This window comes from Mirounga leonina, unplaced genomic scaffold, assembly GCF_011800145.1.
Source record: "Mirounga leonina isolate KUSES-001 unplaced genomic scaffold, KU_Mleo_1.0 Mir_200, whole genome shotgun sequence".
Lineage (NCBI taxonomy): Eukaryota > Metazoa > Chordata > Mammalia > Carnivora > Phocidae > Mirounga > Mirounga leonina.
The window spans coordinates 4,106,883-4,120,438 of NW_023270503.1; the positions used below are offsets into that span (position 1 = coordinate 4,106,883).

A 13,556-nucleotide genomic window follows, 5' to 3' on the forward strand; every position below is an offset into this window, starting at 1 on the left:
ATATAAGTGATGAATCACTAAATTCGACTCCTGAAATCAATATTACACTATATGTTAACTTACTAGATTTTAAATAAAAATTTGGAAGACACAAATTTATAAATTGGATTTTTAAAGTGAGGTCAAATTCACTCACAACTCCAAGACTAAGTCGCGTGCTCTTCTAACTGAGCCAGCCAGGCACCCCTAAAATTATTCATTTTTAAAAAATATTTATTTATTTATTTTAGAGAGAGAGCAAACGAGTGTGTGAGCGAGTGTGGGGAGGGGCAAAGGGTGAGGGAGAGAATGCTCAAGCAGACTCCCTGCTAAGTGCAGAGCCCGACGTGGGGCTGGAACCCAGGACCCTGGGCTGGATCCCAGGCCCTGGGATCATGACCTGAGCTGAAACGAAGAGCCAGATGCTTAACCAACTGAGCCACCCAGGCATCCCAAATTAATCATTTCAAAGTGAACAACTCAATGGCATTTAGAATATTCACAATGTTATACAACTACCACCTTTATCTAATTACAAAACATTTTTATCATCTCAGAAGACAATCCTGTTCCCCATTCTCTGCTCGTAACCACCAATTTATTTTCCATTTCTATGGATTCACATCTATTTTGGATATTTCATATAGTCATATAATATGATCTTTTATGCCTGGCTTCCTTCATTTAGCATGTTTTCAAGGTTCATCCATGTTGTAGCATGTATCAGTATTTCATTCCTTTTTACAGCCAAATAATATTCCATTGTATGCATATACCATAATTTATCATTCATTTGCTGATGGATATGGCTATTATGAATAGTGCTGTTATGAACATGTGTGTACATGTATTTGTTTATTAGTTTTTGATTCTTTGGGTGAACAGAATTGTTGAGTCATATGATAATTCCAAGTTTAACTTTCTGAGGAATGTCAACTGTTTCCCACAGAAGCTGAATCATATTACATACACAATTACAATATTATTACATACATATTACCAGAAACATACAGGAGTTCTCATTTCTCTGCATGCTCTCCAACAATTATTATTATTTTTTAAGATTTTATTTATTTATTTGACAGAGAGAGAGAGAGAGAGCCCAAGCAGGGGGAGCGGCAGGCAGAGGGAGAAGCAGGCTCCCCACTTAGCAGGGAGCCCAATGCGGGACTTGATCCCAGGATGCTGGGATCATGACCTGAGCTGAAGGCAGACACTAAACCAACTGAGCCACCCAGGTGCCCCTCTCCAACAATTATTATTTTTCTTTTTTTTAAAAGCCATCCTAGTGGGTATGAAGTGGTCCCTCCTTGTGGTTTTGATTTGCATTTCCCTAATAACTAATGATATTGAGCATCTTTTCATGTGCTTGTTGGTCATTTGTATATCTTTTCTGGAGAAATGTCTATTCAAGACCTTTATCCATTTTTTTAAGGGAGGGAGGAGCAGAGAGAGAATCTTAAGCTGGCCCCACACCCAGTGTGAGCCTGACATAGGGCTTGATCTCACATCACAAGCCTGAGATCATGACCTGAGCTGAAATCGAGTCGATGCTTAACTGACTGAGCTACCCAAGAACCCCCCACTTTATGCATTTTTTAAAAGCTTTATATATTTCATTTGTTTTTAAAAGATTTTATTTATTTGACAGAGTGATAGCACAAGTAGGCAGAGTGGCAGGTGGAGGGAAAGGGAGAAGCAGGCTCTCAGCTGAGCAGGGAGCCTGACATGGGGCTCGATCCCAGGACCCTGGGATCATGACCTGAGCCGAAGGCAGATGCTTAACTGACTGAGCCACGCAGGCGCCCCTAAAAAGTTTTATTTATTTGAGAGAGAGAGAGAGGGAGAGAGAGAGAGGAAGAGACAGAGAGAGAGCATGCAGGGGGAAGGGGCAGAGGGAGAAGAAGAATCCCAAGCAGACTAAGCAATGAGTGGGGAGCACTAGGCAGGGTTCAATCTCACCACCCTGAGATCATGACTTGAGCTGAAATCAAAGAGTTGGTCACTTAACCAACTGCACGACCCAGGCGCCCCCCACTTTATCCATTTTTTAAATTGGATTTTAAAACTAAAAAATTTTAATTTTTCATCAAGTAGGAAAAAGAATAGGTAAATTACAGATGAAGAAAAAATATTTGCAAGACATATATGAGATAAATTACTATAAGCAACCTTTATAAAGAACACCTACAAATCAATATTAAAAAGATGAACATCTGAATAAGAAATGAAGCAAAAGATGGGGTGCCTGGGCGGCTCAGTCATTTGAGCGTCTGTCTTCAGCTCAGGTCATGATCTCAGGGTCCTGGGATGGAGCTCCACATCAGGCTCCCTGCTCAGCGGGCTCTCTGCCTCTCTACCTCCTTTCTGTTCCTCCCCCTAGCTCGTGCTCTCTCTCACTCTGCTCTTTCTCTCTCTCAAATAAATAAAATCTTAAAAAAAAAAAGAAGTAAGGCAAAAGACTTGAAGAAACACTTCACAAAAGAAGATACAAGAATAGACAATAAGCACATGAAAAGGGGCTTTAATGATTACCTCTTTAGTCACAGGGAAATGCAAAAATACTACTACAAGATTCCATTTCATACCACTAGAGTGGCTAAAATAAAAAAGACTGACAATCCCAAATGTTGGAGAGAATGTGAACCAATTAGAACTTATACAATGCTAATGGGCATGTGAAATGGTACACCCATTTTGGAAAACTGATAGATTCTTATGAAGTTAAACATACACATACCTTACAACTCAGTTATGTTACCTTAAGTATTTACCAAAAAGAAATTAAAATATCATGTTCACATGAAGATTTGTACAAGAATGTTTATAGCAATCTTACAAGCCCAAAAGGTAATCAAACCAAATGTTCATCAATAAAGAATGAGTATAAAAATCACATATTCACACAATGGAAAACTACTTATAGTGATAAAAAAGAATGAACTTTTGGGGTGCCTGGGTGACTTAGTTGGTTCAGCGTCTGCCTTCGGTTCAGGCTGGAATCAAGCCCCACATCGGGCTCCCTGCTCAGTGGGGACTCTGCTTCTCCCTCTCCCTCTGCTCCTCCCTCAGTTCATGCTCTCTCTCTCAGTCTCTCTCTAATAAATAAATAAAATCCTTTAAAAAAGAATGAATTTTAATGAACAGAAGACTGATAAACCTCAAAAACATTAAGTAGAGCAAAATAAGCCTGATACAAGAGTACATTTTGTGATTCCCTTTATATGAAACCCAAACAGTTAAAACTAGTAATAGTGAAGAGACAGAAAATGGTGTTCATGGGAGTGAAAAACTGACAAAGGGGGGGTATGAAGGGAAATTATTGTGATGACTAGAAATTTTACGTATCTTGTTTTTTTTTAGGTGATGGCTAACTTAGGCATGAACCACTGTAAAAACTCTTCAAATTGAATACCTAATATCCATTTATTGTATGAAAACAACCCAAGGCAGAAGAAAGAATGAGTTATGGTACATGGTACTTACACTGAAGAATACAGCTTTGGTTATCTTGTACATAAATCTACATACACTCTGAATGTTTTATTTGAAATAAATGGAATTACTGGGTTTAAGAATATGGATCTTAAGCTTTCTAAATCCATAATTTAATAAGTGTCCTTAAGAAAAGGGAACCCCTGTGTACTGTTGGTAAGAAACTGGTACAACCACTGTGGGAAATACTACGGAGGTTCTTCAAAAAATTAAAAATACAAACACCATATGATCTATGATTCCACTACTGGGTATTTACCCAAAGAAATATAAAACACTGGGGGACCTGGGTGGCTGCACTAGAAAGTGTCCAACTCTTGATTTCGGCTCAGGTTATGATCTCAGGGTTGTGAGATCAAACCCTGCATCAGGCTCTGCAGTGGGCAGAGGAGCCTGCTTAAGATTTTCTCTCTCCCTCTCCCTCTGCCCCTCCCCTCACTCCATCTCAAAAACAAAGACAAAAACAAAAACAGACGGGAAGGAAGGAAGGAAGGAAAGAAAGGAGGGAGGGAGGGAAAAAAATAATTAAAAAACACTACCTCTTTTTTTCAAAAAAGATTTTATTTATTTGACAGAAAGAGAGAGACAGAGCACAAGCAGGGAGAGCAGCAGGCAGAGGGAGAGAGAGAAGCAGGCCCCCTGAGGTAGGGCTCGATCCCAGGACCCTGGGATCATGACCTGAGCCAAAGGCAGACGCTTAACTGACTGAGCCACCCAGACGTCCCTAGAAAACACTACTTTGAAAAGATATATGCACCCATATGTTCACTGAAGTATTATTTACAATAGTCAAGGTATGGAAACAACCCAAGGGTCCATCAATAAATGAACAGATAAAGCGCATAAAATATATATATACACACACAAAGACATAATAGAATATTAGCCATAAAAAAGATCTTGGTATTTGCAACAACATAAATAAACTTAGAGGGTATTATGCTAAGTGAAATTAAGTCAGACAGAGAAAGACAAATACCATATGATTTCACGTACATGTGGAATCCAGAAAACCAATGAGCAAACAAACAAAAATCAACAGACACTTAAAATACACAAAACAAACTGGTGGATGGTGGGATGGATGAAACAGGTGATGGGGATTAAGAGGTACAAACTTCCAGTTATGAAATAAGTTATGGAGATAAAAAGTACAGCACAGGGAATATAGTCAATAATACTAATAACGTTGTATGGTGACAGATGATGACTACCCTTACTGTGGTGAGTACTGATAATGCACAGAATTGTCAAATCACTATGTTGTATACCTGAAACTAATATAACACTGTATGTCAACTATACTTCAATTAAAAAAAAAAAAAGTGTGTCCTTAATTAATTTGAGGGAGCCAGAAATTGGGAATTTGTTTGGGAAACATTTAATATATGCCAAGTCACAAAGTCACATGAATTGGCCTCTCTCCACTAATACCTCTCTAGGTATTTATTAAAATAGTCATTAAAAAAAAAAACAACATCAAGCTATCTTTGCCACTTGCTGTGTCCAAAAAGTTATTTACATGTTGCAGAATAGCAGGAATGACCTGATTCCTCAGGATGGAGGATGGCATTCTTGACCCTAAGTCTTACAGAGTCATAGGCCATTGCATGGGATTTATAAAATCTGCTTATGCAGGTGATAACTCAGATAACTTTTTTTCTCAGATATATCTTTTATACTTCCTGTTATATTTTCTAACAGCCTACTTTTCCTATGATATCTTAATTTCCTTTTATTCCTAGTATCCTCATCCTGTGTTTGTCCTACTTTTTTGACTGATCAGGGTAATATGTAGCCTGCTAAAATAACATCCTTATAATGGACACATAATCCATTTATTTATTTAAAGATTTTATTTATTTATTTGGGGGGAGAGAGAGAGAGAGAGAGAGAGAGGGCACACATGAGCAGGGGGATGGAGAAGCAGACTCCCCGCTGAGCAGGGAGCCCAATGCGGGGCTCAGTCCCAGGACCCTGGGATCATGACCTGAGCTGAAGGCAGACACTTAACCAACTGAGCCACCCAGGCATCCCACCATTTTTTAAAAGTAATCTCTACATCCAATGTGGGGCTCAAATTCACAACCTTAAGATCAAGGGTCACATCTTTTACCAACTGAGCAAGTCAGGCATCCCCCATAATCCATTTTTATTGTTTTTTTTTTGGAAATTAGAAGAACTACATTTTGGATACATTAAATTGAATTACTTGATATGTCCCAAACATCTCCCGTCATTTAGCTTTGGTATTTCCTGTTAATTCTTTTTTTTTTTTTAAGATTTTATTTATTTATTTGAGAGACAGAGTGTGAAAGAGAGAGCACGAGCAGGGGGAAAGGGCAGAGGGAGAAGCAGATTCCCCACTGAGCAGGGAGCCCGACTTGGGGCTCAATCCCGGGACCCTGGGATCATGACCTGAGCCGAAGGCAGACGCTTAACTGACTGAGCCACCCAGGCGCCCCTCTTCACTGTTAATTCTTATGTAGAAATAACATTTTTCTTCCTCTCTGTGCCTAAAAGCAACAAACTATTAAAACCTCAAACAATTTGTTTTACTTTTTATTTTTTAAAAGATTTTTATTTATTTATTTGAGAGAGCGAGTGAGCATGAGCAGAGAGGGAGGGAGAGAATCTCAGGCAGACTCCACGCTGAGTGCCGAGTGCAAAGTCCCACTTGAGATCATGACCTGAGCCGAAACCAAGAGTGGGATGCTTAACTGACTGAGCCATCCAGCCATCCCTAAACAATTTGTTTTATAAATATTTCTTTTATGCCCCAAATCAAAAGTAATCTGAATTCCTATTTAGTACCTTCTAGCCCTCTTAAGCATTTAATATATTCTAACATATCAGTTATTTGTGTAGGTCTTGAAGACATTACTAGTTTTTTTTTTTTTTTTTTTTTTTAAGATTTTATTTATTTATTTGACAGAAAGAGACACAGCGAGAGAGGGAACACAAGCAGGGGGAGTGGGAGAGGGAGAAGCAGGCTCTCCGCAGAGCAGGGAGCCCGATGCGGGACTCGATCCCAGGACCCTGGGATCATGACCTGAGCTGAAGGCAGTCGCTTAACCAACTGAGCCACCCAGGCGCCTGAAGACATTACTAGTTTAACATCTCTCAAAGTATTCTGTATATCCTTCTCATAAGAGGCACTGAAATGTTCAATGAGTAAAGTTTTGCAAAATAAACCCCAAATCAAAAAAATAAGATAGTGCCACAGTCCAATATGAAAAATGTATTTCTAATTCAGGGGAAGAACGTACCAGTGATGCTGTCCGTATAGTAGCAAAGTGTTCTCGATTACGATAGTGTGATTTATGACGAGACACTTGTGGTGGAGATTGTGGATCTGATGCTCTTGTTCTAGGATCTCCCTCTTCTCTGTAATTTTCTTCCTCCTAGGCAAAGAAAGAAACAATACAATTTCAGGTGAACAAATACAGTTCATTTGAACTTTCAAGAAAATTTAAAGATAACTTGATCAATTTATCTTAAAGACGTAATTTTAAAAAGCAAAAACAAAAATTGTGAATGCTAACATTTTATTTTCAACATAATGAGAATCAGGAAACATTATTACCTCAGTGTATGAAACAGCACACAGATTTACGATGAGGAAATGTATCAGATTAGATTTATATCCTACTTATATAGAAAATGGAAAAGCTTTAATAATTTTAAACAGCAGTAAAAAAATTAATTACTCTAAGGCTCTTGGGTTTTCAAATCAATAATATATCTTAAAAATATCTTTATAATACTTCTGCCATTTGTCCATGTAAGTAATCAAAAAATAACTGTAAAAATTTTAAGAATTGATGTATTTCCTTATATATATGCCTTAGTTTATTAACCAAAGACGAAATCAATTAAGTAGCAACCAACTAATTATGAGAATAATTTTTTTACTGCTGCTTCTATTGCCTAAGTATATAAAAATTAAACACAATTTTGCCCTGAAGAACACTATTACATAAACTAAATCATTTTTTTTTTTAAAGATTTTATTTATTTATTTGACAGAGAGAGACACAGCGAGAGAGGGAACACAAGCAGGGGGAGTGGGAGAGGGAGAAGCAGGCTCCCCGCTGAGCAGGGAGCCCGATGGGGGGCTCGATCCCAGGACCCTGAGATCATGACCTGAGCCGAAGGCAGACGCTTAACGACTGAGCCACCCAGGCGCCCCTAAACTAAATCATTCTTAATCACTTTTTGTGTTGTGAGTGTAGCAGAACATATATAATATGAAATTTTCCATTTCAACCATTTTTAAATATACAATTCAGTGGCATTAATTATATTCCCAATGTTGTACAACCACCACCATTTCCAAAACTTTTTCCACCACCCAAATGGAAATTGTTATCTGCTAACAAAAATTCTCCATTTTATCCTCTACTTAGTCCCTGGTAACCACTAATCTATTTTGCATCTCTATGAATCGCCTATTCTAGATATTTCATATAAGTGGAATTATGCAATATTTGTCCTTTTGCATCTGGCTTAGTATCACTTAGCATAACATTTCTTTTTTAGCATAACATTTCAAGGTTCACTCATGTTATAGCATGTATCAGAATTTCATTTTTTTCATAGCTGAATAATATTCCCTTGTATGTATATACCATAGTTTATTTATCTATTCATCTGTTGATGAACAGTTGGGTTAGTTCTACTTTTTAGCTCTTGTGCCTAGTAGGTTTTTAGGTAATACTGCAAGCTGTGAAGTTAAAAAGGAAGTATTCCTATTGGTTGCTAAAAACAAGTTACCTGACTTTCAAAATGTTTTCAAGAAAATTAAAAATTCTGCACTCAGAAGTGTGAAGAATAATGTAGCAAAACCCTTATTTCCTAAACCCAGAATTTACAATTATTGGCAATTACACTCAGTTTTATTTTAAAGATATAAACATTATGGACAGTGCAAGTCACTTTTGATCATTACCCATCATAACTCTTTCTCTTAAAAGACAACCATTATCATGACTTTCATGTGTATAGTTACTATTTTTAAATACTTTATTTTTCATGAAATTAACTTCAAATTATATATTACACAGTGTTTCTGTATTTCTTTCTTCTAAGATTTTTAAAATATCCTTTTTGTATTCCTAAAACATTAGTTTCCCAAATGCTAACATTACACTGGGAAAACAAGCCTACTGCCACTTTAAAATAAGTTACCTAAATATGTTCCAAACTTCTGAAACATCCAAGACAATTTCCTAATTAATCAGTGGAAGAAATTATTTACCAAAGTTGAAATTTTTTTTCACTGAAATCCAAATACTCACAGGTTTTAAATGGATGACAGAACTATTAGACATCACTGTGTGGTCTCCCTCCATCATATCCAGCTCACTCTTGTCATCTGAGGCATCTGGAAGACTGTTAACACTGCTACTTTGGCTACTGGCACTGATGGACATGCTGGGAATAGACTGATTACTTCCAACACTATTCACTGTTCCTGTCCGGCCAACACCATGATCTTGTTCCTACGGGAAAAGAGCATTAGGTTCAAATATCTGTATCTCTTTTGAAATTGCTAATTATAATCACCTATCACACTGCTTAGCACACAGTCTTTAGAAAGAAACTTAGAGGTCTATCATGAGAAATTCCCTCTATTTGCCAAGACCAGGAAGCCTACCAACTGAAAAACAAACAAATAAAAATAATCAACAAGTAAATAACAAAAAGCCTAACCAACTGTGTCAAAAATTCAGTTCATCAGTTATGGGTTGTTTCCAAAGTGTAGCATTTTCTCTAAATTGTTTGACATTTTTTCAAATCCATTTCTTTTTTTCTTTCTTTTTTTTTTTCCCTTTTTAAAGATTTTTATTTATTTATTTGACAGAGAGAGAGATAGCGAGAGCAGGAACACAAGCAGGGGGAGTGGGAGAGGGAGAAGCAGGCTTCCTGCCGAGCAAGGAGCCCGATGTGGGACTCGATCCCAGGACCCTGGGATCATGACCTGAGCTGAAGGCAGACGCTTAACGACTGAGCCACCCAGGCGCCCATCTTTTTTTCTTTTTTTTTCTTTTGCCTGTACCAGTGTTGAAATCCATTTCTACCACACATCTCATAGGGTATATAGAGATTCTGGTCATTTCTCAATAATTCCCATGGCTAAAACAAACCCCAATCTTTTTTTAATCCTATAAATAACCACTTTTAGTAGTTGTTGTTTTTAGAGAGAGAGGGCTGGCATGCTCATGCAAGCGGGATGGAAGAGGCAGAACTAGAGGGAGAGAGAGAATCTCAAGCAGATTCCACATGAGAGTTCAAGGCAGGGTCTTAATCCTATGACCTCGATCATGACTTGAGCCAAAATCAAGAGTCTGAGGCTTAAGTAAGTGGGCTACCAGGAGCCCCTTAGTTGTTATTTTTTAAGGAAGACTTTTATTTTCCTTCCTCAGAAAATATTCTCTAGCTCATCCTTCTTTCATCAATTAATTTAATATTAATTCCTATATATTTTTTTGTAAATTAAAAATTACATATTACTTGTACATTTAATCACATTCATAAAAATGTTTTTATGAAGTAACCAGGCAAGCCATGGTATCCGGGCACCAACATTTTAGTACTCTTACCATACCAAGATTCTGTAAGATATGGAAAATTTCATATAGACATATGGCATATATATATGAACTTATATATATATATGAATTTTTCTTACATCCCAGCCTAAAAGAGATGCTGTTACACATCTAAGTACATTAGAATTTTATTAATTTTACTTTACTGAAATATTTTATATATCTAAAAAAGTTCAAAATAATTTTCTTTTTTTTTTTTAATAAGATTTATTCACTTTAGGGGCGCCTGAGTGGCTCAGTTGTTAAGCATCTGCCATCGGCTCCTGGGATCGAGCCCGACATCGGGCTCCCTGCTCGGCAGGAGGCCTGCTTCTCCCTCTCCCACTCCCCCTGCTTGTGTATAAATAAATAAAATCTAAAAAAAAAAAAAAAAAGGTTTATTTACTTTAGAAAGAGAGAGAGAGCATGGGGTGGGGGTGGGGGGCAGAGGGAGAGAGAATCCCAAGCAGATTCTGCACTAAGTGCGGAGTCCTACACAGGGCTCAATCTCATGACCCTGAGCCAAAACCAAGAGTTGATGCTTAACTGACTGCACCACCCACGTGCCCCTCAAAATAATTTTCTAATGATTACTCTATAAACTAAAAAACAAAACCAAAACTGTAAGTTAAGAAAGTCTTGCATTTTATAGTTCATTAACTGTGTAGCACTATTAAAAAAGAAAAGTAAGTAACTATTACTCCTGGTTTCAGAATGCAAAGTGATCTCTCTCTCACTGAAAAGCAATTAAAAAAAAAAATCAAAGAATCCTGAGAGGAGCAAAGAAAACTGAAAATATTTATAGAGTAAAAAAGATAGCTCCACAAATAATAAGTTCTATACGTATATTTCCTTATGAGAAGTTCTGTAACATTTCTACTGCAAATTTGTATTTCCATACTCCCTAAAAGGCAACATGGAAAGAACCTGGCCTTGAGACTGAGATACATGAATCCAAACCCATTTTAACCTATGAGGAGTTAACTACTCTGAGCTTTGCTTTACTCATCTGTAAAATGCATTTTAGAACTATGCAGATGGAATGAATTATACAGAACTGAAAAGAATCAAGGATCCCTGAGAGAGCACAATGCTTGGTAATTCTAAAAACTTCTGAATGACTACTGTCAACTTCCACAGTCTGTAATTTCAAATACTTCCAAAAGCATGTCCCATGGAATCAGACAATAAGGCAAAAGAGGGTTCAGTATCCAAAAAATTTGATGGGGACTGGATTAAAGTTGAACAGGTTTCTTTAATAAAAGACTTTGCAGAGCTTTACTATTATCAATGAGCACTACAAAGGGGCTGGGTTTAAAGAATGCAAAACCCTTTTTCCCACCTGGGATCTTACAGGACCAGTGTTAAGAAAACACAGTCTGGGAAGCACTAATATAAAACATTCATGGCAAGACGAGTTGCATAAGGAAAGAAGCCAATAAAAAAACAGAGCTCTATATCTGAGTCATTTCTAAGTTATTACCTCTTCTTCTTCCTGTGCTTCTACTGCTGGTCCATTATGTGCCTCCTGGAAAAGGAGTTTCTTCATCTTTCGATACTGCAGATTGTCCAGCTCTCTTACTGCATCCTTTGTCCTTTGAATGAGATCTATTAACACTGTTTCAGGGCGCTCACGAAGAACAAACATGTGCTGGATAAGAAGAGAAGGTAAAAGTCAGGGTGAACCTGTATATTTTTTCAATTAGTACAAATGTACCCCTTTCTGAGTGTAGTTACTATCTTAAGTAATCATGATAGATAACACATATAATCTATAGCTATCTAATTCTATCACACTTTTGACTTCCTGTATTTACAAAATTGTCATCTACATATATACACTCTGGGCATACATAACTACCCCTGTACATTTTATGGAAACATGATACCTTTGTTACCCAACTGAAAATGCAACATTGAAATAATCGAAGAGTCTAATTAAACACTAAGAATTAAGTCCAATTAAGTCCAATAAATAAAGGTTTACATATTCTTAGAACTGATTTTATTGAAAAGGTATTTCACTTCTGAGTTATATTAGGTTTCAACAGGAATGTATTTATGGTGAATTATGTAACTTAAACTTGGATATTATGAGTTCCTTTAGATGTTGGATAAACAATACTCCATAAAACACTAGCAGTTACTTAAAAGCCATTATATTATTAGTGATTTTTACCACTAACATTTAAGCTTAACCTTATCTAATACAGAAGAAAAAAAAACAATTCCACCATTAGAATAATCTGTTACATTTTGATATATTTCTTTTTTTTTTTTAAGATTTTATTTATTTATTTGACAGAGAGAGAGAGAGTGAGAGAGGGAACACAAGCAGGGGGAGTGGGAGAGGGAGAAGCAGGCTTCCCGTGGAGCAGGGAGCCCGATGCGGGGCTCAATCCCAGGACCCTGAGATCATGACCTGAGCCGAAGGCAGACGCTTAACCAACTGAGCCACCCAGGTGCCCCTTTGATATATTTCTTTACAGAAGTTCTCTTTGTATAAATTTTGTTTTGTAGATACATAGTTAGCATATAGATTGCAGAAAGCCACCTTTTGCCTTGAGTTCTATGAAATGTACTTGAATTCTTATAATACTTTTACCTTTGTAGCTCAAATATATTTCTTCTTTAAATAATTTTTTCTTTTGCCTTTTGATTTTTTAATTACTCAAAAAAAAGCTTCATCTTTTTTTTTTTAACGTAGTTGTTTTTTTTTGTTTTTGTTAACCGGGCTCCACGCTGGGCGTGAACTCATGACCCTGAGAGATCAAAACCTAAGCTGAGATCAAGAGTCAGATGCTTAACTGACTGAGCCACCCAGGTGCCCCTTTATTTAACTTTCTGACTCTGCGCTTGTACCTTCAACACTTTCACAACAATTTTCTGCTCCTCAATAAGGAAAGCACACTTGATCCTGTCATTAACACACTTAGCACACAAACCACCACAGGCTCCACTGACGTGTTTTTCATTTTAGACAACCTCCTAAGAACTGTAGGTGTCATAGTACAAACTCCTCAAAGTTGGCCTGGGTGCACAACTCATGAGGATGTGGGTGCTTTCCCAACTTTCTTGGTATAAAGATAAATGATTCTATTACCAGGGGTTCAGGCCATCCTAGTTTTGTTAGACACTATTGTCTGACATATGACAGTATGTCAAACACTGGACCATTCTGAATGCCTATGGATGCCATCCCCCGAAGAGGAAAAAGCTTCTCTAAAGAACTTTACCTATATGATATTTTATTCTACTTTCATTGTCATAAGTATTGTTATTTCAAATTCATAAACATAATGCCTATGGATTACTTCATCAAATGTTTACGCTACAATAATTTAACTATTACCCTAATTCTGGACAGTTATTTCCAATTTTTAATTCTTTTTTTTAAAGATTTTATTTATTTATTTGAGAGAGAAAGAGAGAGCAAGAAGCAGACTTCCAGCTGAGCAGGGAGCCTGATGCAGGGCTTGATCCCAGAAC

General features: G+C 37.1%; 1 protein-coding gene across 3 annotated transcripts in view; it reads right to left on the minus strand.

The window, feature by feature from the left end:
* The window catches only part of TAOK1 (TAO kinase 1), a 158,164-nt gene that overhangs the window by 30,076 nt on the left and 114,532 nt on the right, over window positions 1-13,556 (minus strand). For all 3 annotated transcript variants that reach the window (XM_035027669.1, XM_035027671.1, XM_035027670.1), the window contains exons 11-13: window positions 11,551-11,718; window positions 8,775-8,978; window positions 6,744-6,878 (exon numbers count right to left, since the gene is read on the minus strand). In XM_035027669.1, the coding sequence (XP_034883560.1) occupies window positions 6,744-6,878; window positions 8,775-8,978; window positions 11,551-11,718 (507 nt within the window). The remainder of the gene's footprint in view (window positions 1-6,743; window positions 6,879-8,774; window positions 8,979-11,550; window positions 11,719-13,556) is intronic.